The sequence below is a fragment of the Gymnoscopelus braueri genome (genome assembly GCF_963280865.1).
Source record: "Gymnoscopelus braueri genome assembly, chromosome: 12".
Taxonomy (NCBI): Eukaryota; Metazoa; Chordata; class Actinopteri; order Myctophiformes; family Myctophidae; genus Gymnoscopelus; species Gymnoscopelus braueri.
Window position 1 is genome coordinate 33,389,703 of NC_137614.1, and position 27,629 is coordinate 33,417,331.

Consider the following 27,629-nt stretch of genomic DNA (forward strand, 5'->3'; position numbering starts at 1 on the left):
ACGGGCCTGGGGTTTAGGGGGAGGCGGATTGGATGGAGCCTGTATGCAAGACAAGACAAGACTATCCTGAGCCGTACGCACCGCGTGGCTGTCCTTCAGATATTCCATGGCGCCCTGGAAGAGATTCTCAGCTGAAATCTTGTGGTTCTGCAGGTTCTTCTTATCGTCGACACCCTTGAAAGCCACGTGGTCGAGCCATCGTGTCCTTTCATGGGTGACGCAGAAGCATGAACATTCAGGTAATTCTGTACGCCGACGTGTGTGTGTGTGTGTCGCGACTTCTTCCAGGGGCTCGGGGAGCGGTCCTCTGCCGCCTCTGGTGAAGATCTCCTCCTCTTCCTCGGCGTCCTGGGACTGAGGCCCGTGGCCACTAGGTCCAGGTGCAAATCCCCCGTTTGGGGGGAGAGGGAACCGGGGGAGTAGGCCTGTTTGTATAGTCGAATCAAAACAGTCAAGTCCTGCAAAAAATGTTACGCAATAGAGGAACATTCTATTTGGGCTGTAGGGGTGCTTAGTGTCTGATTTAACATATACTTGCTTGGTTTCTCCCAATAAATCAAGATCTATATCCTATTTTTGGCAAACTATTGGTTAATTAATATAACATATTGGTTAATTAATATAACAAATTAGGCCAATCTCAGTCGAATAATACAAAATTATTTAAAAAAAGAAATTGAAAAACTGAATAATACAAAAATATAAAAAAAAGAAATTGAAAAACGTTTTTTTTTCTTCATAAGAGATTGGCAGTCGACTCAGACACCCCCTCGGCTGATTAGTCGAATAGTCGACTAATCGGAGAAAACTTCCCTGCTCTCCTGGCAGGGAGTGGCAGTGTCATTTTACCCCGCTTGGAGTTGGGGCCTCTCTGGTGGGGTTTGTTGTGCGGGGGGCGGTCGTACTGCTCGCCTCTGGCAGCGGGCGGGGCGGAGAAAGACTGGGCCTGGCGAGCCGGACCGTCCTGCCGGTTCAGGGGCCTGCCCCTGTCTGGCTGCCACGCAGGACGGGCCTGGGGTTTAGGGGGAGGCGGATTGGATGGAGCCTGTATGCAAGACAAGACAAGACTATCCTGAGCCGTACGCACCGCGTGGCTGTCCTTCAGATATTCCATGGCGCCCTGGAAGAGATTCTCAGCTGAAATCTTGAGGTTCTGCAGGTTCTTCTTATCGTCGACACCCTTGAAAGCCACGTGGTCGAGCCATCGTGTCCTTTCATGGGTGACGCATAAACCAAGCACTCTACCAGCCCATTCTGTGGAGTGCTTGTTAAGAAGAATGATTTCTTGCGTGAGGCGTCGCATCTCAGCTAGTTGCTGGGGTGTAGCGGCATCTCCAGCCTCGACCAGGAGTACCTTCAAGGACCCCTGCAGTTGAGCAGCGGCGTTGAGAGCCCTGGCGCCCGACGCCGTCGCTTTGTAGACCGCCTTGGTGGCCGCGGAGCCAGCGACGTCCTTCGGGCCAGTGAAGAAGGGAAGCTCTTTAGCCATGGAGAAGGGGGCCTTCTGGCCTCGTGGCTGGCTGTGCAGGAGAAAAACGGCCAAACTGCGGTCCATGGGTGGGAAGGTGAGGAGGCCGAGCTCGCTCGCTCCCGCGCAGTCGATATTAAAACCCAGCCTTTTAGGATCAGCGTTGGGGCCTACAGGCGAGTCCCACGTCGAGGCGAGGCCTGCGCCGAAGCCCTTAGCCAAGGGAAGTTTGCTCTTCTTGTCGATCTTCTTCATCGAGTCGAGTCCCTGCCACTCCGAGGAGTTAGTCGGGGCCTCCTTGGCTTCATCAGCAGGCCACTTGAGACCACACCTGACGGAGGCTTGTTTATAGATGTCCAGCAGCGAGACCTCCCCATTTGTGTGGTCAGCAGGTGGAGGCGCGCTGTCAGCCTGGGCTGTAGCCGTCTTCTTGGCCTCCGCAGGCAGAGCTGCAGTGTGAGGGGTCACAGCCTGAGGTGGGCCGAGGGCCGGGAGTGGGGAGTGGTGGTCCGTGGTGGCGTGTGCGTCATGGAGGACGATTTCTCCCTCCTCGACTTCATCGATGGACTGGTAGCCATGCTCACCGTCGTAGTCGCGGCGGCGAGACTGACGAGAGAGGACGTAATCTTCATCCTCGTCCCCGCCGTCGGAAGAAGTAGAGTAGCAGGAGGGCGCTCGACGCCTCTTGTTGTCGCCGCGTCCCTCCCGTGGGGAAGCCACGAGAGGCTCGGTGCTCCTGTAGTCCCCCCTCATAGGAGAGCGGGAGCGGGGAGCCTGTAAGGAAGGACTCAACCCACCCTCTCTGTCAGGAGGTCGAATCCGCTCCGGTGGATCCAGAGCCCGCGCACTGGCTGCTGCAGAAGGGCGAGGTCGGGGTCGGCGTGTGAAGGCTTCCCCTCCGGTCGCTAAGCTGGCGGCCGGTCGGTCCGCCGATCGCCGGGAGGAGCGGCGGTCATCGTCGCACTCCTCTTTTTCCTCGTACAGGGCACGTGGTGGTCGATAGAACCTCTGGGCTCTTTTGAGGCGGCTCTGAAGCTCTGATGGGTGGAGGTTAGCACAATTGAGGCAACTCTTGTGTTGCTCGTAGTTTGCGGTGTCCGCATGGGCGAAGCCTAGGCAGACGACGCAGTGATCGTGTGTATCCCAGTCATCTAAGCGCTGGAAACAGGAGCGGATGCCGCATCGTCGCATGGGAAGATCCACGCTGGCTCCCCGGTGTCGGCGATCGGCGACGGTAATACGCTCTCGTAGATCCATGTGAAGAGAAGGAGGTGGCGAGCTAAGCGACGAGCCACTGAGCTAGAAGAAGCTAAACTAGGTCGCTAGCTGTTACTAGAGAGGCTAACGGGAGAATCTAGCGTGGTTAGCTTAGCGTCCGTAGAAGGCTGTATTTTCCGCGCCGGGAAAAACACAGCGGGGATATGAGGGAGAGAAAGAGGTCCGGGGATACTCAGTGGACCGAGATCCGACTCGTCGTTATTGAGCTAGGTTGAATCCAGCAGAAAACCTCGAACTTTCGTAGAACTTTGTGTGAGCTTGTTCTCATACGCTTGGCACAAGGAAGAAAGAGAGGAAACCTTGCTTGAAATCACCGCTGAAATAGGGCTGGCCAAGTGCCCTTGGGTGGGGGAGCGTGATTTGGGGGGCGTGGCCAAGATTCACCATGTTGGTTGGGGCACTACCAGTCTACAGAGCCATCCAACAGGCAGTGGTGTAAAGTAACTAAGTACATTTACTTAAGTACTGTACTTAAGTACAATTTTGAGATATTTGTACTTTACTTGAGTATATCCAATTTCCAATACTTTTACTTCTACTCCACTACATCTCAGAGGCAAATATTGTACTTTTACTCCACTACATTTATTTGAAAACTTTAGTTACTAGTTACTTTGCAGATATAAATTATGATGTTATAGAACACACATTAACCACTTTAGCCCTATTTTATACCGAGGCTATTTGAAAATAGCCGATCTACAAGCTCACAGCGACGCGTTGTGAGCTTGTAGATCTGCTATTTTCAAACATTTGAGTACTTTTACTTTTGGTTCTTTAAGTACATTTTGATGCCAATACTTCTGTACTTTTACTCAAGTACATTTTTAATTCTGCACTTTTACTTGTAACAGAGTATTTTTATATTGCAGTATTGGTATTTTACTTAAGTAAAGAATTTGAGTACTTTTTCCACCACTGCCAACAGGGTACACTACTATATTATATAGCTAGTACACACAGTGGCACATGCAATGAATTACATCAACAATGTTAAAAGCCAACTGTAGAAAATAAAAAAAATAAAAAAAATTGTAGATCGGCTATTTTCAAATGGCCGAAATGTATGGGCTGATGTATGGTTTTTGACAAGTTACCCCCAACAACCGCCGGCAGATGGCAACAGCACACTGTACAGGAAAAGCAGCGCACGCACGAAGGAGAAAAACTAACTGAAACGAAAAGCAACGAAGAAGCAGCGTCAGCGTTGCCATGTCCGCTCATTATAAGTGACTTTGGGCTTCTGTTTCTGTGAATGTTATTTGCGGGTTTGGGCTTGTTTCTAAAGTGTATCTGCTTATTTGGGCTTGTTTCCTAATGGTGTTAATTAAAACCAGTGGTTCTCAAACATTTTTATGTCAAGGACCCCCAAATTAATACGTATTTGTACTTAGTTGACCCAACCTTCTGAAAATATTTTGTGCCAGAGACCCCTATTTTGTGGATTTGAAAATATTCATACATTTCACTTTTTTTCCAAGATTTTCTTTGAAAATAGCAGATCTACAAGCTCTCAACGCGTCGCATCGCGACGCGTTGTGAGCTTGTAGATCGGCTATTTTCAAATAGCTATAGTAGCTTCTTTTGGGCTTGTTTTCATAGACCGGGTTGCTTCTTTCTCTCGCGCAATTTGGCAACACTGAAGCAGCGTCTCTGTATTTTGACAGGTAGAGCGCGAGCGACGCAGAAGAAGCCAGTTTTTTTTATGATAAACATCTTCATAAAACAGTTATTTATTCAGTCTGTTGCTATAACTCAGCGTTATGTAATAGCTTTACATGTTAATGTCTAACTGTGTGATGTTTGGCAGACGAATAAGTGAACGTAACGTCGTCCCGGTAGTAATAATAAACCTTGTACAACGTTAGCTTGAGAACAATAAACATAGTTTTGGGACCAAAGATGCAAGAAGAAGCAGACTGGTGACAAATCAGTCCTCTATCCACGGTGAGTCCACAGAAACCTTAATGTATTATTATTATTAGTCAGTTAGCCAGTTGGCTCCACACACATGCTAACAGGTAGCCATAGCCGTCGTCTGTCACGACCGTCATGGATGAACTTCAACCTGGTGTTTGCACTTTCTCCATTTACGGCCCGTACATCTACATAAATGTTCAGATTTCAAATATAAAGTGCATACCCCATGGCCATGGATGTTATAATTCTGTAAGGGCCCTCAGAAGTACCCTTATATTCCGTATTGTTCAATAAAAAGCATTTTAATCCGATCGGTGGCCATTTTCTCATAGAGTTATAATGTATCAGAGTGCAGTACACATCCCAACCGATAGGGCCGCGTAGTTGAATGCAAATGGCGAAAATACGGAGAAAATGGCCACTGATCGGATTGAAATGCTTTTTATTGAACAATACGGAAGATACAGGTACTTCTGAGGGCCCGAGTAGAATTGTAACATCCGTGGCCATGAGGTGAGCACTTTATATTTGAAATCTGAACGCTTATGTAGATGTACGGGCCAAAGAATGAGAGTGCAAACAACAGGTTGAAGTTCATCCATGACAGTCGTGTATCAGGGCTAGCCAACAGGAAGTGGACGGTGGGCGGCTACTTTTTTTTTATCATGCTTATCATTTTCGTCGTACGACGGTGAAAATAACTGATCTACAAGCTCACAGCGCGTGGTGTCCGCAACGCGCTGTGAACTTGTAGATCGGCTATTTTTCGGGCGCGCGATGCCGTCGTACGACGACGTACATGAACCACCACCAGTCTTTAGCACTGCGGGCTAGTGTCGGTCAGCAGTGATAGCAGGGCTGTTATAGAGGACAGATGATTACATAATGGGGTTTTAGGTCCCATTTTGATTTAATGTGGGTGATATCGATTACATAGATTACTTTTACGAAGGATTACATGTCATGTACTTATTGATCGTGGAAGATACATTTGTTTCCAAACCAGAGAGCAGCTGTCATCCCGTCCTTCGTCTGTGAAAGCGTGACTGTGTTAAAAGGCTACTTTGTATCCTCCTCTTAACTCTCGAATCCTTCTGTAGTTTTTCTCAGAACGAGCGATATACTATACCTAACCCTGGTTTCATTTTTTTTAAGTGAAAACATCATTGAGATAATTATTTAAAAAACCGGCATCCTCTCTCTGGGATTTGTGTGAAAGGTCACTGCTGTCTGGGTGGAAATAATGCTCACATCGTCTTCTTTGTGTTAACCATCAATTGTTTTGGCGTTTTTTCTGGTTTACTGTATACATCGTTTGCTTGAGCCCAGGAAGGTAAGTTTATTTAACGGATACTCCTCCTGTACAATGCATTTGTTCTTAGTGTATGTAGTAGTCAGTATGTATCTTATTACACTGTCAGTGACTTGGCCAGATTTGAAAGGGGTCTGGGCCCCCTCATTCCACTCCCAAGAGTGCACAAATGGAACCCTAAGGGACCCTAATGGTCCATTTTGGTTCCATTTGGCACACTCTCTGAGTTAAATGAACACTGACGATTTGACTGTGGTGTTGAACAGCATTGCCTGCCCTGTAGTGACGAAGCAGCTCAGACTCGGAGAGACCCCAGACCTCCAGGTCCTTGATGGGATAATACAGATACAAGACGCTTTATAACATCTAACAACATCTCATTTGGGGATTTATTATTCTGCTGTGGAAAGCATAACAGAACAGTCACCAAAAAACGGTTTCTCAAGGATCACCATCTTTTAATCAGAAGAGGAGTGTCTTTCATATTTGGGTGAGGAGGAACAATTCATATATTGAAAATGCAATTTAGAGTGGCATATAAGTTATAGATCACAGTTCTTTTGCTATGAAACAAATACAGATTCAACAGCTTTGGTGTCGTGTGTCCGGATGAAGCAAATATTTAGCTATGTTGATATAATTGGCAGTCATTTAAAACGTTGGTTTGTGAACAAGGCATGTTTGAGTTGAAGACAACTGTTGAAACTGAATGCCCATTGCCCCACTTTGACGTGAAGGTGACCCACAAACAGGTGTTGGTGTGACCATGACTATCCAGTAGCCTGCTTTTTCGTTTACCTGACTTATCAACTATACTACTAGTACTAATCTGATTAGACATTAAATCATGTATAGGTCTATTGATATGCCCATTATAGACAAATACAACCCAAACTTTTATTTGCAGAACAAACTGTTGATGACATATGATGACACATATATATATATATATATATATATATATATATATATATATATATATATATATATATATATATGTATATATGTATATATGTATATATGTGTATATATATATATATATATATATATATGTATATGTATATATGTATATATATATATATACATATATATACACATACATGTATGTATGTATGTGTGTATATATGTATACATACATACATACAGTTGCCACTTATGGCTCATGGTGACAAAGTGGGACGGAGACCTGATACTGTGTGTTGTAGCCAAAGATTTGCGCATGGCAGACAGTCATTTGGCAGGACAGTTGGGTAGCGGTACCGCTGCACGTACGACTGCAAAGGTCTTGCACTTGGTTTGAGGTAGCCTTGCACCGCTATCATTTGTTGACTGATGACAGTGCAACATGTGTTTTAATCACTTAAACTATGGCATGTCATAGGCGAAAACTCTTTCTATTTTTTATTTTATTTAGCAATTTTCAAATTTGTCAAAAATAGCAGATTTACAAGCTCACAACAACGCACAGGGATCTTTCAGTCAGTGTAGTAGGCTGTGAGAAGAGCTCTGGAAACATCCTGTCTTTTTCATTCCCATCATGGGAAGCCAGCACGTACATATGAGTTTGTGAATGTGCATTGTCAAGCCATAGGCCTGCTGTTTTTGGCCATTCAGCCTTTTACATTTAACAGCTAGTATCTAGAGGTCCACTCAGTGAGTAAATTAAAAGCATTTTTAAGTAGACATAATAGTTGGGGATAATGGCTTAGTGTGTGTTGCTTTGTTTTGTACTGGATCCATACATTTGGCCATTTCAATATAGCCTATATGCAAAGGTGAAGCCAAGACCATTGGTCTATTAAACAAGCAATTTGCACTACTTCTATAATGGCTTCTTTTAGTCTTTGTGTGCTTTCAGAAAGTTTTAAAAACATACTACATTTCATGTCTTTTTCTTGTTGTGCTCTATATTCTGCTCAGTGCCATGTCTCTGGTTTTCCCACGACCCAACTCCAACGTGATCCACAGCAAGAAGGACAAGAGACTGATGGCGGAGGTGAATGCGTCGCCGCTCAAGCACTTTGTCACAGCCAAGAAGAAGATCAATGGTATCTTCGAACAGCTGGGTGCCTACATCAAGGAGAGTTCGTCCTTTCTAGAAGGTGGGGTTCTCTCTCTCTCCGTTGATCCATGGAATCAATGTTGAAAACAGATATAACACTGTTCTACTTTCAAATGCCCTTGGGTGGCCATTTGTGTGCACTTTAGAATTGAACAGTGCAAATGATATCACGGTTGACATGATCATTACGTGTGCCATTGTTGAGGGCAAGAAATAAAAAAAATCCTTTGGTAAACAAGGGTAGGGAAAATGTCTCAATCATAAACCCTTGACAGCATACACCTGCTTTAGGCAAATTGTTTGCAGTCAGAGAGGAGCAAGACCAGCATGTGCTTTCCACGTGTATGCAATTCCGAAGCCAAAAAACAAAGCGTACACCCAAATCGCTGTGATTGGTGTGGAGGGAGCACTCGTTTGGGTTCATGTTATAACCTATTCTGTCCACCACGGCTTGCCAACTCAGACTGCACTGCACGCTTCTCAATGTGCAAGGCCACTGGCGCGGGCCGAGTCATCCATTTGTTGTTGAACCCTGCACATAGTCAGGAGGTTGAGTGAACCAAAACAAGCACTTCCTAAAAAAAATGGCATCACGATGACATACACGTGTGCTGTATGCTGGATCAAATTAAAGTCATGTGGTCGACCTCGTGTCTGATGATTGCACTTAACCTCTCAGTAATAACAGGGTTGTAAGCAGCAGAATGCAGGCTTATATAGGTGTGTAATGACATGTATTTGTATTCACTGCAACACACTTTATTATTATTTCCATGCAAATTCAGATGTAACCCGGTTTAAAATGCCTTTGGGAAGACTTGTTGTGATCTATAGCCTGGGCTTGTCTGTTCTCTCTTTGACTTTGTGTTCTGTTCTCCTTCACATTGCAGACACACATAAGAACGATGAGTTGGACCCGGTCACGACGGAAGAGCAGGTCCAGGAGGTCCGGGGCTACCTGTCCAAGGTGTCTGGTATCGGAGAGGTTCTGGCCCGCAGGCACATGAAGGTGGTCTTCTTCGGAAGGTACTGATTTCAAGGTCAAGGTCCATTCATCCCACATTTCCTGTTAAACTGTATACATTCTGTTGAGCAGTAGGTCCCAAACGTGTGCTGAGGGACACTGTTGTGCCATGAGACAAATCCAGGTGTGCCTCTGTATTTTGTGTGACAACCACACAATTTTGCAATATATGCTATACAAAAGTTATGACTTATTACCACTTTCAACCTGGCGCCCCATTTTAGAGGTCATGTGTTGCGATACAACGCGTTGTAAGCTTTTAGCTCTGCAGGAGAGAAACCAAACCAGTTACATGGCTAATAGCTAAATTACGGTAGACGCATGCAGCTGATGCTCATGTCCATAGCAAATTACGACAAGGTCAACCACAGAATAAGCTTCAATTCATGCTGGTAGAACGACATGACAGGGAACCAATAGTAAAGAATAAAAGGTCAGAGCCATAGTGCTCAGACAGTGCTGCTGTTATCCTAGAAGGTCAGACAAGTGCCAGTAGAAGACTTGCTGTAACGTATAGTGAAAATGTTGTCTCTCCCATTAGGACAAGTAACGGGAAGAGCTCTGTGATCAACGCCATGCTGTGTGATAAAGTGCTGCCCTCGGGCATTGGGCACACCACCAACTGCTTCCTGCGGGTGGAAGGTACAGACGGTAATGAGGCCTTCCTGCTCACTGAGGGCTCAGAGGAGAGGAAGAACATCAAGGTGAGCCTGTCGACAAAACCGTTTTTTTCCCCCACTCTCCCACTTAAACACAAACACACTACCTTCTTGTAGGTCAAATAGTGAAAATAGCTACAAGCTTGAATGCGTCGCAACTTGACATGTTGTGTGCTTGTAGATCTGCTATTTTTACCGAATGGTTGCAGATTTAGAATTTTGCCAAATGTTCGCCTATTATGAGTTATGACATGCTCAGAATAGGGACACTAGGATTCGTGTGTGTGTTGCACTGTTTATTCTATTTGTCTGGACCTCAGGGTCCCGGTATATACAGTACCCACAGCAAAGTGACTTGATAAACAGTCAGAGCTCCGTTGACTTGTCACTGTTTGTTTAAGGAGTATCATCAGATCTGTCACACATGTTTTTCTGTTAAGTCCATGCTATGGATTGGACATAGAGGAGAAAGCTGTCAACCCGCCATGCTTGTTATACTGCTTAACTGCTGACTTAGAGTCAACCATGTCTTTTCGGCTGTATTGAGCTCATTGGTCATTGGTATTGGCTGTAGTCTAGTTCACTTTCAGTTTGCCTTCTTCAGTTGTTTCCTTTTGTCCAGCATAAAATAACATGTTTGTTTTCTAAATGTAATAGATGCATGATTTACATTGAGAGGAAATCATTTTTTTATTTTAATTTTTAATTGTTTACAAAGACAATTTGTGAACCCATCTTACAATAAATGCGCAAAACCTCTGTACGTCTGTAGTTCACATATCTCGAGAACCGTTTGACCGACCGACTTAAAATTTGGCACACGCGTCACAGACGACCCGAGGTAGTGCCTGGCGTCGACGTCGGTCAGATAGGCGGTTGTCCGTCCAAAACTGCCGAACCGACTTCATAAAGTACGCTCACTGCTATCCCATTTCCATGCGCTCATAGTTCACGTGTGTCCCAGATATGACCCACTTCTCATAAGTTAATGCATGGCCCGTGAGCGTTTGGCACACCTGTCTGTCTGACTGACAGACTCACATGACCACACTTGACAGAGCCAATTCCAAACATAGACACAAATATGGCAACTTGAGCTAGCAGACTCTAGGTTCATATCTGTATCTGCATTCCACCAGGTCCAATATGTACTGTAGGCCAGGTCATCCAACTGCTTTCCCTGCACCCAGTGTCTGCAGAAGTCTCAGTTATTTTATGTCACTGGTAAGGCCTTTACACATCAGTGGTGTTTCAAGTAAACGCTACAAAAATGTCATACTTTCCAGCGAATATTTTGCAGCAACTATTCGTATATTATAGTTGATGCCGCATTCATACAGGTTGAAGCCTTTATTCGCAGCTTGGAAGCTCGGAGCGGTCAACCGTATTCTGTATAAATCTTTTGTGAATGTACTCATGTCAAGAACATCAGTTTGAAAAATATATATTTTAATTGCATTTTAATTGCAAGAAAGAAACACCCCGGTGTATAAGGGCAGACCTTTATAATCCTGATATCAGGGTAGGTTGAGCCCAGTGTAATTGATGGTAATCTATTTCTCCCTCAGTAATCTGTCATTTGAAATCTTGTAAAGTCTTGTAAATATGGATCCATGTTTTGTATCCAGGTCAAACCGAGACACACATTGCATCATAGTCTGCCCACCTGGTTCATTTCTGCTTGTGTCATTGTCCACATCTATGTGAGAACCCTGTCCAGAATCAATTTTCTAAAGTCCAATTTCAAAGGTTGTGGCAGCTCAGAAGCAACAGTTCATGAATTCCCATGCTCCCTCCTGACATCACATGACCTACAGTGTATGAACTCGGACACGATAGATTAAATACACATTCAGCTATAACTACAAGATGCAAATACAACATAAAAGAGCATATATGGAACATTTTCATGAGAAGACATTGCAATTCCTTGTTGAGATTACGTCAAATATTAGGTTAATAATTCATATGGATAATATCAATTGTCAACACGTTGAGCACAAGAGGGGTTCTGGGTATTGTATATCGCCTCCCAGATCGCAGCTTATTATATTAATTAAGAATGGAGGTAAACGATAACCCAGAATTTGCTTTACCGTTGGCCTGCTTACATAGATAGTCTTTTGCGCTTTTCCAGTAATGTCTCCAAATGTTGTTTGGAGACATTCAAAACAGTAGTTAAAATTTATTGAGTTCTCAATGCTAGAATGCTCTCATCAACCTTTGTCTCCCTCCCCTCTCCATCTGCAGACGGTGAACCATTTGGCCCATGCCCTTCACCAGGACAAGGACCTGGACGCAGGCAGCCTGGTGTGTGTCATGTGGCCCAAAGGAAAGTGTGCCCTGCTCAGGGACGACCTGGTCCTTGTGGACAGGTGAGCTGGACACTCAACACCATACTGACACTTAGACAAACCCTAGTTTGGGCCAGATGCAGGTCTTGTTTCAGTCTCTCATGTCATCATCCATGCATACGAACAATTGTCTTCTTCTCAACCGTGCATCGTTTGTTGACAGTCATACTGAGCCAGTATTTTCCTCTACAGCCCAGGTATCGATGTCACCACTGAGTTGGACAGCTGGATCGACAAGTTCTGCCTGGATGCAGATGTGTTTGTTCTGGTGGCCAACTCTGAGTCCACGCTCATGCAGACTGTGAGTTGCTTGCACCCTTGTTAAACCTTGTTAATGTTATGCCGATACACAAAATCCTGCGTGTAAATTTTTTCTTGGTGTACAAAAGAAACCAAATGGACCCTTACGGACGCAACATAATATGACAATTTATTTTATTACCATTTGAAGCTATTTATGGTGTTCCGGATGTTATGATTTTACCATTGCTTGATCAGTCCAACACAGCATTTTAATGTTTGTTTATCCAGAATGTGTATTATGTGTCTTTTCTATAGGAGAAATCATTTTTTCACAAAGTCAACGAGCGTCTCTCCAGTCCTAACATCTTCATCCTGAACAATCGCTGGGACGCCTCGGCCTCCGAGCCTGAATACATGGAGGAGGTGGGTTAGCTTTTAACACCAGTTCTATTACTGAGGAACAGGATTAGTGTCCAGATGCTGGACAACGATGCCTTGAATTAAGGAGCCCTAGCCATCCTCCAGTATTTGTGTGGCTCTTAAAAGGAAGTTACAGGAATACAGGATGTCACTGTGGTTGTCCTATTGATCACCAATCAAATCCCACAACCTTGTTTAATCACAAAAGTATGCTGGTGAGGTTGTTTTTTATTTCTGAGGAACTGAAAGTGACAGCATGTTGGCAGTTGGCACTTTCCTTATTTTCTACCTAAGTTGAAGTACTTTTACCAATTAGAGCTTTTAAAACCGAAGAAAAAAAAGAATCATAGGTCCCTCCCTGCTACTCAAGTGCATTGGTGTGACTTTGGCTTCACTTGTTGCATTGGCGGAATGACCATTCAATAGCTACGTTGCAACTTGGCTATTCTTAGCCTGTAGAGTATGCTAGAGCAGTGAAGCTATAGTTCGCCCGTCTGCTTATTAACCCTAAAAAGACAGATGACTGATAAGCTTTTAGCATTATTTGCTATAAATCCGTGGAGTAGCTGAACCTTGGAAAGGGGTTAAATGTGGGGGAAGGGGCAGTGTTGAACCCTGGGAAGGTGTTAAGTGTTTGGGAAGGGACAGAACAGTGTTGACGGTCTGAGGTATGTTTGGCGCTCAACCTGCTCTGGTATTGGTTACAGCTGTCTGTTTGCTCATCACATGAACCTTAAAGGTCACCTTTCGTACATGACTTGGTGTCGTCTGTGCAGCCTTTAGTCGATGATGCTGAGCTCGCATCAAAAATACCTTTTGTCTGTTTCTTTCACTCACACAACTAGGATATGGTTCTGTATGTATGACTATGCTATGTAGATGAGACAAAATTAACAGACATGGTGACATCCTACACAAATGTGAATTCAGAAACGGAAGGCCCAGGTCATCAGCAAACTGAAAAGTATGCAGGAAAAAAACCCTCCCAATCAATGACCAGCATAGTAAAGTAGCAGTGGGCGATTGAACTGGCCATATTATGAGATGTGCAGGTCGATTTGGGGGTGCAGACACATCCAGTGGTTTTGCTGAGCAGCTCGAAGCCCGAGTCGAAAGCCAATACTCAAACTGGACGGAGAGGTTACATCCTGCACTGCTTAGTTTCATGTGCCAGACACCTAGTCTCGCGTGGACAATGACTTCTCAATCCATGACGTTCATTTGGAAAAACAGACTCGACATGGACTTTTCTTGTACCCGAGACCCATGTGTGGATGATGAAAACCCAGGTTATTGAACCCTGCGATGTTGCTGGCTCCACGTGTGAAACGGGCTTCTGCCACACGCTCTGGTTTCTTTCAGAGTTGTAAATGCCTGATTTATACTTGGTTGTGCAACACCGGCGCACAGCCAAGTATAAATGAGTCAATGAGCTCAGGGGTGATGAGACAGCAGGAGGAGTAGATTAAGGAGCCAGGTGAGGAGCAGCTTAGTGGGCTGCTTGGAACGACTGTAGTAGCTCCTGAGCCTGTCTGTGGCTGCTGAACTTGAACGAGGCTCTACAATATGGCCCTCAAGTCTGTATTGTCCTGCAACTGCCTACTGTATTTGTGTCATTACAAAATAGGCACATGATTTCACTCGTAATGGTTACAGTGTTCTTGTCATTCCCTGAGACAATCTCGACTTGATACATACAGTATTTCCTCATTATTGCCCAACAGTCCCTGAATAGATTACGATTTTGCTGTTCTCCATTTTTCCACTGTGAAGGCAGTAGCCACAGGTACATCTCTGCGTAGGTGCTATTTTGTGCAGCCATTGTAGCCCATGAGATTGGGGTGGTGATGGTATAGTAGGATTGTCATTAGAGGAATTATATGTTAGTAGGAACAAATCTCATGACGTCGTCACCTCCTCTGTTGTCCCCTCAGGTCCGCAGGCAGCACATGGATCGCTGCAGCAGCTTCTTGGTGGAGGAGCTGGGTGTGGTGGACAGAGCCCAGGCCAGTGATCGCATCTTCTTCGTGTCCGCCAAGGAGGTCCTACAGGCCAGGGTGCAGAAAGCCCAGGGAATGCCTGAAGCAGGTGGGCATGGAGCGAGACACGGATGTTTCGCATGTCATGTAGAATGTTGCCATTCATTTGTTTTAATGTTTGTGTTGGCGAACACTCTGTTAACCCATTTAGGGCAGGAACCTCTATTTGTAACTATACCTTTCACTATGTACAGTATATAGCAACCTAAATGTTTTGTAATTTTTGAATAAATATTTGAAGTTTTTCAGAAAACTTAGGTCAGGATTTAGAAGGCTTTTTAGAATCGTCCTCAGGTCTAAATGGGTTAACATGAACTCTGACAATACATTGTATTACAAAGTATGCAAGCCTCCTTGTGTGAGCTTTTAGATGTATTTGTATGTGACAGTCAATGGTGGTATTGTTTCAGGTGGTGCCCTGGCAGAGGGGTTCCAGGCCAGGATGTTTGAGTTCCAGAACTTTGAGAGGCGCTTTGAGGTAAGCTGGTCCTATGTGAAATTAATGGCACCGTACATGTCTAGTGTCTCAACTTGTGTGACAATCCTCTGGATGCACTGTGCTGTGTTAGGAGTGCATCTCCCAGTCTGCAGTGAAGACCAAGTTTGAGCAGCACACAGTGAGAGCCAAGCAGATCTCAGAAGCCCTGCGCCTAATAATGGACTCCGTACACATATCTGCTCAGGAGCAAAGGTTAGGACGTGGCTTGTGACTGATTGACACAATCATGCATTTGATATATAAAGTATGTCCTTAACTCTCTCAGTGCCACGCCCCGAGATATCCCGAGTTTTTCCCGAGTACCCTCAGTGCCAGCACGAGAAATCCCGAGTTTTTACTTTTGACTGTGGTCGCGCTATGCTGTTTATTTTTCATGATCACTTTCGCTTCCTGACTCCTTCAGACTCATTGGGTTCCGGTTTCATGACGCAGATTCCGTTTCCGGTTCTCATTTTTTTCCCGCGATCATTTTCGGCCAGAATAGGGAAAGTCACGTTTTTTCACACGGTATAAAAAACAAACGGAGAGGTCCACGTCTACTCTCTTTGGTCTGGGTGACGATCAGTCATCGTAGTCGTGTATCACATCGTAATTTAGCCCGATCAACGATTGTCAAAAATGTCAGCATCCGGTTATGACCGGATATGACGTGAGCCTGTTTGGGAGGGGGCGAGTGAGCCAGCGAGATCATCAATGTGTCGATTTGTTGCTCTCTACTGGTAGAACTGTATTATGGGTTTAAAAACCCAATCAGATCATTTATTTGAATGAAAAATGTAAACATTTAAAAATGTAAAAAAACGCAAATTGCTGGCACTGGGGGAGTACTTTATGAAAATACTCTTGGCACTGAAAGAGTTAATAATAAACGTATGCATACACTGTAAAGAATCTCCGTACATTTTACTCGGACAGTGTAGAAATGTACCAAATGGACCTATAAGGGTCTGTTTGGTTTCATTTGTACACTGTAAATCTGTACGTGGTGCATAAAAAAACAAGGTTTTGAGGGAAAATTAAACTACATTTCATGTCACCCTAACCATTCCTGTGCTCCTAAATAAGCATAATCTAAAAAAAAGTTGGATTTTGTGAATTCAATTATTTTTGTCCATCCATGCTCTCCTAGGATCCACTGCCTAGAGACCAGGGAGGACCGTCAGGATCGCCTGGAGTTCATAGACAAACAGCTGGACCTGCTGACCGTGGACTGTAAAACCAAGATCAAGAAGATCACAGAGGAGGTGGAGAAAGAGGTGACTGCTCGCCCGTCACAACAACACACCATCTGAAAGCTCTCAACAACGTGGTCTGCAGGCCACCAGCAGGCATTCATTTTCTACCCCTTTTTCTCCCAATTTAGTCATACTGTCAATTCTCAAGTGCCTTTGCACTGTAGTGGTGATTGGTTAGGGAGGGGGGGGGGGTGTAGATGGGCATGTGTCTCCTCTGATACACATGACACCGCCAGTACACTTCTTTTTACCTGAAAGTGAGAAGTGTCATCGGGGGGACGTAATGCCTGCGGACGAACACACTATTCTTCCCACTTAAGCTCCCCACTGAACAGGCGTCCTCACCAACCTGTAGTAGTCGCTAGTGCAGCGACAGAGATGGCCCTCTCCACCTGGCTTCCCTCCCACGAACACAGCCAATTGTGTTTGCCTGCCCGGCCAGGCTGAATGCACCGCGGAGGATTCGAACCCTAGCCTCCGCGGGTGGGCAGGAACTTTACCCCTGCGCAACCCGAGTGCCCTAGATCACATTCCCTTTGAAAAGACAATCGGTTTGGCTTCTATTTTGGTTTGTGTGTAATCATCCTGGGGAGGTATCTGTTTGTGTGTAAACTTGGAAATAAATGAGTTAGAACAGTGTGGCCATGGGCTGTTCACCATGGTGGCAGTATTTACAATACAACACCTATTGACAGAGAAAGTTCAAATAAGGGCGTCTTATCTCTCCATGTTCAAGCAATTCTTATTTGATGGCCATAAAGCACCAGTCTGACACCCATACGGTCAATGGCCGCAATTACATCAACCTGATAAATATTTTGAGGTCAAGCTATTTTGCCATACACACAGAGAATAAGGACAGTGTCACGGTCACTGACGGCAACTGCTAAAACCAGCGCAAGGAGTAAGGGATGTAGTTTCACATTGATGGTTAAACATTACAGCACCATTTCATTGGCTTTTCAGAGACAAACGGAAGACTGGCGAAACATCTTTTTTGATTTAAACATTTTGTTGTCCAGCAAGTTCTTTATTTGGTCTCCATTCCATCTTGAATTATCTAAGCTCAAGGTCATTTTTTGCTCTAGTTGGCAGGCATGTTGTACCCATACATTATGTGGTGGCCTTGTTCCTTGTGTGCTGGCATCTTTTTGTTGAAAGATGACAAATGTTGTGTGTCCACCCCAAGCTAATTCAATGTATCCACCATTTTTGCCACACATGCTTTGGGTCTATGCTTAATTTTTTTTAAGAGATGGCGTTTTTTTTTCTTCTTTTATTTATTTTCACAAACTGTGACTCTTACTCTTTGTTTGCACGTAGGTGTCCAACAGCATGGCCGAGGAGATAAGGAAGCTGTACGTGCTGGTAGACGACTTCCATATGGACTTCCACCCCGCGCAAGTGGTGCTGAAGGTCTACAAGAATGTGAGTTGGAACACAATTCGTGCAAGTTTGTATGCAAACCTTATTGTTCTTGATGAGGGGTGAGAATGATACGCCTCTACCATGCACTTTACATAATCCCACTAAACCAAATATTGAGACTTGCATAAGGATTCCCATCAAATACAAAAAGATAATAGAAATTACATAAATGCCAATCGGGGATAAACAGGTTTTTCTGTCCGTGCAATGTGGGACAACATTACAATAAGCCAGTGGCCACACACACACACACACACACACACACACACACACACACACACACACACACACACACACACACACACACACACTCTCTCATTGACAATTCTTCTTCCTTTACCTGCTAATCCCAGATTAGCCATCTGTGAAGTGGAAGGGCTCGAGTCATGGAGACACCACACTTAGAAAACCCTCTACTACTGTGCTGTCCTGACCTGGCTGTCATTGACAACCTGCTGCCCTCTCTTAACCTCATACATTCCTCATTGTGCTCTGTGCTGCGGCCTTTCACCTAGTGAGCACCTGTTGACTAGGTTCAAAGACATTGTGTTGAATGCTCGCGTTCATGTCGAACGCTTTCCATGACGAGCACTGGTCCTCCCTGTTGAAAATGTAAGGAGCACCACTTCAATTGACGTATTTTATATATTTATTTAGCAAAAATAAAATAAATAAATGGTTCCCCAAAGCATCAAATCGAAAAATGCAAAGCCACAAACAATTAAAGGAACACAACCGCATTTAAGGCAGTTTTTCTTTTTTTGCAGGTCAACTGTACTAAATGGATCTTTTGTAGACATTTCTCTATGCCAAAAGAGATCTATTTAGCATCAAAGTGTGTTCGAATGCTTGTTTATGCGTTTCACTATTTTTTTGATTTTTGTTGGTCTGGCACCATCAAAGTATGAATCAAATTCTGTAAGTGTTAAAATAATAATCTAATAATAAATAATACAACATAATATACTGTATATATTTTTTAAATAATTTTCAGGTATTTTGGCTTTTACCCCTTCCTGTTCCATGCTGTTGTGTCAGTCCGGTTCCCCTTCAAGGATCTATACTTTTATCTCCAATCGGCTAATGTTCCATTAGCTAGTTAACACAGAACACTGTGTTCCAATGGATCCAATGTCATTATTATTTAATCACAAGCTCTTGTTAATACTTACTTAACATTGATTACATATTTATAAAACCCACAGACAGACAACAACTTTAACCTGGTGTCCCTATTTTGGGCATATCATTATAGGCGAAAAAAATAATAAAAGAATAGCAAAGATCTGCTATTTCCGCTACTTTTGTGTAACAATGTCATATGACATAAGTATAAAATAGATATAAAAATGTATTTATGAAACAACATAAAAAGATGTAAAATTGAGATACAAGTTTTCTGCCCAACAGTGATGAAATACAGCACATCACCTTTTTTTGGTTTCAGTTTAGTTTTAGTTTTATCATTGGTTGGCAGATAGAGTTGTCCCTGCATGTCCTTGCATGTAGGTCAACTGTCACGTGTGTGTCTATGTGGCAATCCTTTCCTTCTTGTTTTGACTGTGGACATTCCCCAGGTGAAATTGTTGTCACGTCTGTTATGCCTGGAATGTTGTTCCTCGACTGAAATAAAACTACATACTGTTGTTCCAATGCAAGCACACACACACACAATCTCTCTAAATTGCAACAAGGCAAATGAGAAATGCAGATACAAAATTAGGGTTATGTACTATTTATTATGTTGTCAAACCTACGTTTTTTCAGTAGTTGATCAGTAAAGAGAATTTCAAGTTTAGACCTGAGGCCGAAACGCCTTCTAAATCCTGACCTAAGTTTTCTGAAAAAACAAGATTTTAATAAAAAAAATGCACCGCACCCACATAGTCCCCTGATGCAAACATAATTGTTTAATGAGCTTAAACAACCTAACCGTGTGCCCATAGTTACTTTGCTGCTCACTCAGGAAAATCTTATTAACCCATAAAAAAAAGTCTTCTAAATCCTGACAGTTTTCTGAAAAACCTATGTTGCTGTACAGTATATCATTGCTGTCAGGCAGAAATATCTCATCTCAATATCTTAACTTTTAGTGTTTTTTTGTAAATTAATGCCTTACTTGATCATACTACAGCGTCACACAAAAGCATCAAACGTAGCAGTTCCACAAGCTCGAAACGCAGCCCGAAGCGATGTGTTATGAACTTGAAGATCTTCTACTTTTGAATTTGAATTCTGAAAAGTAACAGTTTTGGACATATGAGGTTTCCACCCGACAGAGACGATATATATAGCTAAAATCAAAAGGAGTTATTGTTTTCACCTTGAGAATCTGACTTGTTTGCATCTGTGGACATTTTTTTTTCACCACCATAGCATCACAACTGAAACTTTACAGGGGTGTGTCGTAGAAGGCTTACTTTGAAGACAAATCTGTAGCATAATTGATAAATTTTTTTTGAGGAAAAAGTTGATTTTCTTTCTTTCTTCTTTTTTTTATAAAACAGGGCTTAGTCGATTCTTTACTTTTTCAGGTCAATTCGTTGATTGACAAATTAAAGAAAACCACGCTTAAAAGTAATCGATAGAACAATCCCCAATAAAATAATTGATTGTTGCAGCCTGGTGTGGTCCAAGCAAGGATGCTGGGATTAGGAGGTGAACAAATACTGGATAGCTTTCACAGTATCCGTAATGCCGATTGAAAAATGTTTTTCAACTATTTGAGCGGGACCTAATCAAAGCCATTTTTGGTGCCTAACCTTTTGCTGTGTTTTTTGTGCGTGTTTGTAGGAGCTTCACAGGCACATTGAGGAAGGCCTGGGCAGGAACATGTCGGAGAGATGCTCCACTGCCATCACCAGCGCCCTGCAGACCACACAGACGGAGATGATCGGTATGTACGACACACCGTCCCTCACCCTCTGTTCACACTCACAGAATATTAATATGGACTTTTCTTCTTTTGGCTTCCTTTATACTGTATTTGGGATAGTAATGAGACGGGAAACCGAAGGCAGAGAGAGGGGAAACTTCTGTGTTTGAGTCTCCAGACAGAATTGAAATGGGGATGTTGCTGTTAATATGGTCCACTTGCTATTCCGCTATTTACCATCCCGACCCCAAGATATGAATATTGTGTTAATAACAATAACCTCGTAGACACCACACACAGACATCTGGTACTATATTACTGGGAATACCATTTATTTTACATTTTACTCTCAATAGATGCAAATATACCTCGGACCACCTCCTGAGGTGGATGGAGCAATTGGACGCAAACGCATTTAACGGTAGCTAAGATGCAGGGTAGAGAGAATGACTTGCACAAGCAACCTCACTTCACACAGCCAGTCCACAACAAGATGACCATTACACAAAGTCAGCAAGGAGGAAACAAAAATATACTGTATGTATGTATGACCATGATCAAATATACTCCCTCTCCACTCTTTCTCATTCATCCTCCTCTCCGTCCTTCTATTCAGAGGGTTTGAAGCCTCTGCTTCCTGCTCAGGTCAGAGAGCAGGTGGATCAGCAGCTGGTTCCTCGGCAGTGTTTCAGTCTGAGTTACGACCTGGCCTGTGACAAGCTGTGCAGCGACTTCCAGGAAGACATCGGCTTCCACTTCTCCCTGGGCTGGACCATGGTGGTCAACCGCTTCCTGGGACCCAAGAACACTCGGCGGGCGCTCATGGGCTACAATGACCAGGTAAAACAAAAAGAAAACAGTGGGTAGACCCAGAGAGCTCTTTGAATGTAAAATGCACTACTCACATTAGTAATGTGAAGGTGAACCTGTCAATAATAGTTACAATCTCTGGAATAATCAGCCAATAGCGTGGCATTTGTAACACTTGAATCCAGATTTTCAAGCAATTGTTCCTCGATTCTTTATGAGGATGGAATGAGATGGGATCAGGACTAAAATAGGGCTGCAACTATCGATTATCTTCTTAGTGATTATTCTAAAGATAACCTTTTTGATTAATCATATAATCAAAGTGTTTTTTATAATAAAAAAAACTATTATAATCAATGCAAAAAAATGATAAATGTTTTTTATAATTGACTAAATCGATTAGTCTGATATCCAGCCCTATTTTATACTTTGTCGTACAACAGTGTTGTGCAAATACTTAAAAGCGAAAATAGCCTGTATACAAGCTTGTATTTATAGATCTGCTGTTTTCAAAAATCTATAATTTTATAAAAATCTATAATTTATTGTAATCAATAAAATAAAATAAAATAATTAACTGTTGCACCCCTAGACAATAGCCTCTGTATTTCTTGTCTCTTCACTGTACCTCTGTCTCATCTCTCCGTGCAGGTTCCTCGTCCCATGGCCCTGACACCGGTCAGTACCAGCATGCCTCCCTTCCCTCAGAGCTCTCTGACCCAGGAGGAACTCATGGTGTCCATGGTGACTGGCCTGGCCTCGCTCACCTCCCGTACCTCTATGGGCATCCTCGTTGTCGGGGGCGTGGTAAGGACTGAACACATTCACACTCGCTTTCAACCGTCAGTGACTGATTCATTCTTCTTGACCACATGAAACCTAACGTCCCTGTACTGGGGAGAGCATTTGTTGAAATTAGCCGATCTACGCGCTCAGAACGCAGCGCATATGCGATGCTTTGTGAGCTTGTAGATCGGCTATTTTCGGTGAAGAGATTTGGTGTAAAGGCAAAAAACTAGTGGGCCTAATATAGAGCCCTGGGTGCCCCTGGTCACCCAAATATGTAGGGTTTAAGTGGTTAAGCCCACATTACAGCAGTTTTCAGGTAAATGCCTGACTAGATTTAAGAGGTTCTGATTATTGTCAGGATATTCTGATTAAGATGCCATGGTTTGCCAATCGTTCAACTTGGCAGAGGCATAAAAGAGCATAAAATGGCTTTTCGAAAACATTTCAGTGAAATTTGCTATTTGTTTTGTACTATAAAAATGTGTTAATAAAAAATTAATTAATTGAAATTGCAAATCAGTGCCAAAATATTTGATTATTTAAAAACCTTTGTCTCCTAAACCCACCAGGAATCTCACCTAAAGTCCCAGTGAAAGGTGGACTAACATAATCTGGAAGCTGTTGTTCTTTTGACTACCCTTGAGACAACAAAGAGATTTTTTTTTGTAATATCTCCAATAGAAGTGCAACACCACAAATTCCCATAGGAGCTGATTAGACACACCATGCCATTCTTGGCCTGTGCCCGAGTAAAAAAAAAGTCTCTTGTAATCCTGAGAGCATACAAATGTAACCAAATGGACCTTCACACTCTCACAGCCACAATGCCTCCCAGCCTCTTCCACTTTCCTCCCAGCATGCACCCAGACTAACATCCTCACCCTTCTCTCCCCACAAGATCTGGAAGGCGGTGGGCTGGCGTCTGATCGCCCTGTCAGTGGGCCTGTACGGCCTGCTGTATGTCTACGAGAGGCTGACATGGACCACCAAAGCCAAGGAGAGGACCTTCAAGAGGCAGTTTGTGGAGTACGCCAGTGAGAAGCTTCAGCTCATTGTCAGCTACACCGGCTCCAACTGCAGCCACCAAGTCCAACAGTGAGTGGACTGCTCGTCGCTTTACCACCAGCGCCAAATATACCAGTCTGCTCACCATGGCAGTCTATGTAACAGGACAGGATTACATGTAAAGTCATCTGCAGTGCATGTAATTGCTCACTCTTTCCCCCTGGTGATGAGATTAGGAATTGTCAGAATATCAAAGAAATATTCCTCATTTAATGTTTTTGAAACCTCTCGGTGTTGATATTCCAGGAATCGTCTTTCTGATATTATTGAATTATGAAGATAGTTTATACGATAATTAATTGTCATACACTATGCTACTCCTTTTACTTTTATCTTGTATGTCCAAAACCATTACATGTCCGGAAATTAAGTAAATAACCTGCGATCCTATGGATTCAGTGTAGTTATTACGCTGTGGCTCTGCAAGAGGCTAGTCATCTATTGCTGTGTGTGTGCGTGTGTGTGCGTGTGTGTGTCCGGAGCTAATGTCGTAAAACACTGGACTGATCAGCACCAGACTCTGTATGCATGCTGCAAGTAGGTCACAGACATACCTGCACTGGTATTTACCAAGGCAGATTACAGTAAAGGTGCAGATTACAGTAAAGTTGTGTGCGGCTGTGCGCACATATTTGAAAAATCCCAATAATCATGTACTTGCGAACATACTAAAAGTTGTTCCACCTCTGTGACATGTTGATGAGCTCACTTGATCCTGTAAAATGTGAATGCTGTTTAGCCTGCCATCATTGGTCCCTAACGTTGTGTGTCTTTCTTTTTGCGTGCGTTCCCAGGGAGCTGGCCGGCACCTTCGCCCAGTTGTGTCAGCAGGTCGATGTGACTCGGCAGAACCTAGACGACGAGATCACAGACATGAACAGGAAGATTGAGCTGCTGGACGCATTGCAGAGTAAAGCCAAGCTACTGAGGTAAGACACTCACTGCAAACAACACAGGGTGACTTAATCCATTGAGGAGTGGACCAATTTCACTGTGCGCTCTGACTTTAAAGCTGCAGTCCAAAACTTTTATGTCTTATTCGATACCCGGATTTCCTGCGTGAGAGACCACATTTCTATGACTCATCTAGGACGCAGTCCCCGCTTGGCCTCAGCCAGGGGAGATATTGCACTTATGAGCTTGAGGCAGTACTACTCGTTAAACAGTAGGTGTGCTACCACACACCAGTGTCTACATTTCTCAGTGCAAGTGTAAGGAGACCACCTCCAACTACTGCAGATGTTATATTGTATTAATCTCTACCATATAGATTGGTTAAAACAAGTAAGACGCGCGAACGCGGGAAGCGAACGCAGCTCGAAAATGTTGTGTATTTACGTGTTATTTCACCGTGATGGGGAGAGCGTAGAGAGAAAGTCACGTGACTGCCTCCGCCTCGTATTGAAGTTAATGGGGGGGATATGGTTCTCCTATGCACGGAGTTTCGGATCTATGCATGGAATTGCCGTTTGTCAATCCGTGCTATTTCACCGTGTTTGGGGGGCGATCGAGATCTGTCAGCAGCCAATGAGAGCGTGAGTCACATGGGGGCGCGGCTGCACACATACTGCACCCAGAGCCACAGAGGCACAGAGCCACACACACACACAACCCGAGCACGGTTTCATAGTAAGCTCCAATGAAGCCGCGCCTCCTTCCGCGTTCGCAATAAAATTGCATTCATTAAAACTAGTCCATACCCGGGGATGTGCGCACTCAAAAGTATTTGAGTTATGCACGTGCACAGTATATGCTTAGTTACTTTTGGGGAGGAGGCTGCTCATTTAATCATTGCTGTGTGTAACATCCCGGTCATTTACCTGACGTTGAGTCGTAACTCGTTAGAAGTAATGCTTACATTGTTTCAGCTAAGCTATTTGTGTTGACTCGTTACCACAACCATGAGAAGTAAAGCTTACATTGTTTCAGCTAAGCTATTTGTGGTAATAACACGACGTGTCGTACATTCGAACATTGCGCTTATGAATAAACGCTCTGTGCATGTGCTATGGACATAAAAGCGCTCCCCCACACATAAAACGCTTTCTATGGGCACAACCGTGATAACAGAGCAGATCCCATTGCCTGCGGGGAGCGTAACCGTGACAACAGAGCCCGTGGGTGCGTATACGCAGTAACAAATGAATTGTAGAATAGTATACTATGTGTTTTTTTGTTTGTTTTTTTGTAAGCATGACTGGTAAAAATCTGCTTTGGAATTAAATTAAGCCGACTATCGTACGTTTATCAGAGGGTTATGTATTTTGTTGTGGCAGAAACAAGGCGGGTTGGCTGGACAGCGAGCTCAACATGTTCACACAGCAGTACCTCCAGCAGGGCCGCTAAAGACCCAAGCAACGCTCCACCACTGCCTGTGGTGAAACCAAGCCTGGAGATATAGGGACAGAGGAGCTACACCATAGAGAGACCACAGGAAAGAGATTCTTACCTAAACCACCCTTTCCCCTGCCAGTCATGCACTCCCATGCAGCCATCATATTATTATTATTTTGCAGTGATCCTCTTTTGTTTCCTTGTGTGAAAGATCTGCCATATTTGACTTGTAAAGGGGGGAAATTGTAGATACAGTAGATAATTGTTTTTGTCTATTTAATATGATGTTATGCCTTGAGGAAAAGTGCCACCCTGATGTAATGGCTTGATGAGGGTTACTGGAGGTAGTTTGAAAGAAAAAAGAAACACCTCGGTCTTATGTAAATAGAGTAAGATAAGTACATATGTTATTTATTGCTACAAATGTACTACTGTGTAAGGTAAAAATGTATCACTCTATTCCACGTTTGAAATGACAACTCACCCCACGAACTTGCACAGGGGAGAGATTTACGGGGATATCGCATTTTCACAATCACCTCTATTTCTTTTGTCATTTTGTAAGTATAAATGGGCTGTGTGACAAAAAGAAGGACATATTATTCACAGTCTAATTAAGTTTTCAAATGCTGCACATATTTGAGCGATTGTGATCAAAGAAAGTATGTATTTTGTTTTGTTCCATGTATCCCACTTGTGTATTCCTACAAACATTGGACCTTCTCTTTGTCAGCGATAAAGTCCTAATCATCTTGGTCATAAGTGTTGAAAGATAGAAGGTTCCAAGAATGACACTTGCAGGAAGCTAGCAATGAGCAGTGCATCGAGATATTGACTGTTTACCATTCCAGTAGGTTTGGCTTCTACATTACAATAACTGTATTTCCTTGAGTTTAACTATTGGGGAATAAACGTGGTACACTACACAAGTATAACAGTAAGAGGCAAGGGGCATAATACGTTTACCGTTGACCCATGCAGGCCAGGTGGCCACAGTAGATTGCTTTGACTGGTCCCCTCATTTAAGAGGATTTTAATTAGTCGATGCACCATCCTACAGTGTGTCAGTTAGAAAGAATAGCGAATGTTTGCCTCCCTAAAGCCTTGAACCCAAAAGTGCGTGACATTTTAGAGTAATACACATTTTTGTTATGATTTATCAGGCAGTAGCAATCTACTGAAAGGCTTAGATTATTCACATGTAAATGCCTCTGTCAAAGCCTCTTTGTCTCCTGAAAAAACTTTTCAGAGTCGATCTTCTGTGGTATATTTAGCAATGCTTTTATTTTACCATTGAATTTGAATGGGTTTGTTGAGTATTCAGTCTGACGGCTATGCTTTCTAGTACTTCAATTGCAATGTCATTGTTATCTACCAGGTAACTATAGCCATTTCAGCATTGGTTATAGTTCATAAGTAAGTGGCATTAGACCTCACCTATCTTATATTAAGTGAAACGGGAGTTTGTTTTGCACTGGGCTGGAAAGCCATAAATATGCTGAGTTGTGTCAAGTCAGTAGGAGGGTTTGCGTAAAGAGTTTTCCTTCAGAGTGAGGACATGCACTTTATATTTTTGCTGCTTTTGTTCCTTATTTTTCTTGTTTTTCCTCTTTTTTTTTTTTACTAAATGTTAACTTTTTCCTTTTTCCAAATGCTAAGCCAGAAAGTCAATGGCATGTCCTGTGTGAGACATAGGGAACTTTGAGGGAAATTGTACATGTAGGCCCGCATGCTGTGACTCTTGTAGTTTGTTGTGTAGTTAACTGTCAGCAAAGAAATGATTGTAAAGAAAATAATAAACATGACAAAAATCTG

At 43.4% G+C, this 27,629-nt stretch overlaps 1 protein-coding gene across 3 annotated transcripts; it reads left to right on the top strand.

Moving 5' to 3' along the window:
* The first annotated feature begins 4,395 nt into the window (after positions 1–4,395).
* Positions 4,396–27,629, top strand: mfn2 (mitofusin 2). 3 transcript variants are annotated; one of them, XM_080443718.1, is made up of 18 exons: positions 4,396–4,693; positions 7,899–8,080; positions 8,931–9,066; positions 9,606–9,768; positions 11,974–12,098; positions 12,270–12,378; positions 12,636–12,743; positions 14,675–14,828; positions 15,190–15,257; positions 15,349–15,470; positions 16,408–16,534; positions 17,837–17,941; positions 20,735–20,837; positions 21,433–21,656; positions 22,278–22,433; positions 23,314–23,510; positions 24,275–24,409; positions 25,757–27,629. In XM_080443718.1, the coding sequence occupies exons 2-18, from the start codon at positions 7,903–7,905 to the stop codon at positions 25,824–25,826; spliced, it is 2,280 nt and encodes a 759-aa protein (XP_080299844.1). In that variant the 5' UTR covers positions 4,396–4,693; positions 7,899–7,902; the 3' UTR covers positions 25,827–27,629. The 3 variants fall into 3 exon arrangements, with proteins under 3 accessions (XP_080299844.1, XP_080299845.1, XP_080299846.1); XM_080443719.1 differs by lacking the exon at positions 4,396–4,693 and adding an exon at positions 5,498–5,999; XM_080443720.1 differs by lacking the exon at positions 4,396–4,693 and adding an exon at positions 6,213–6,468.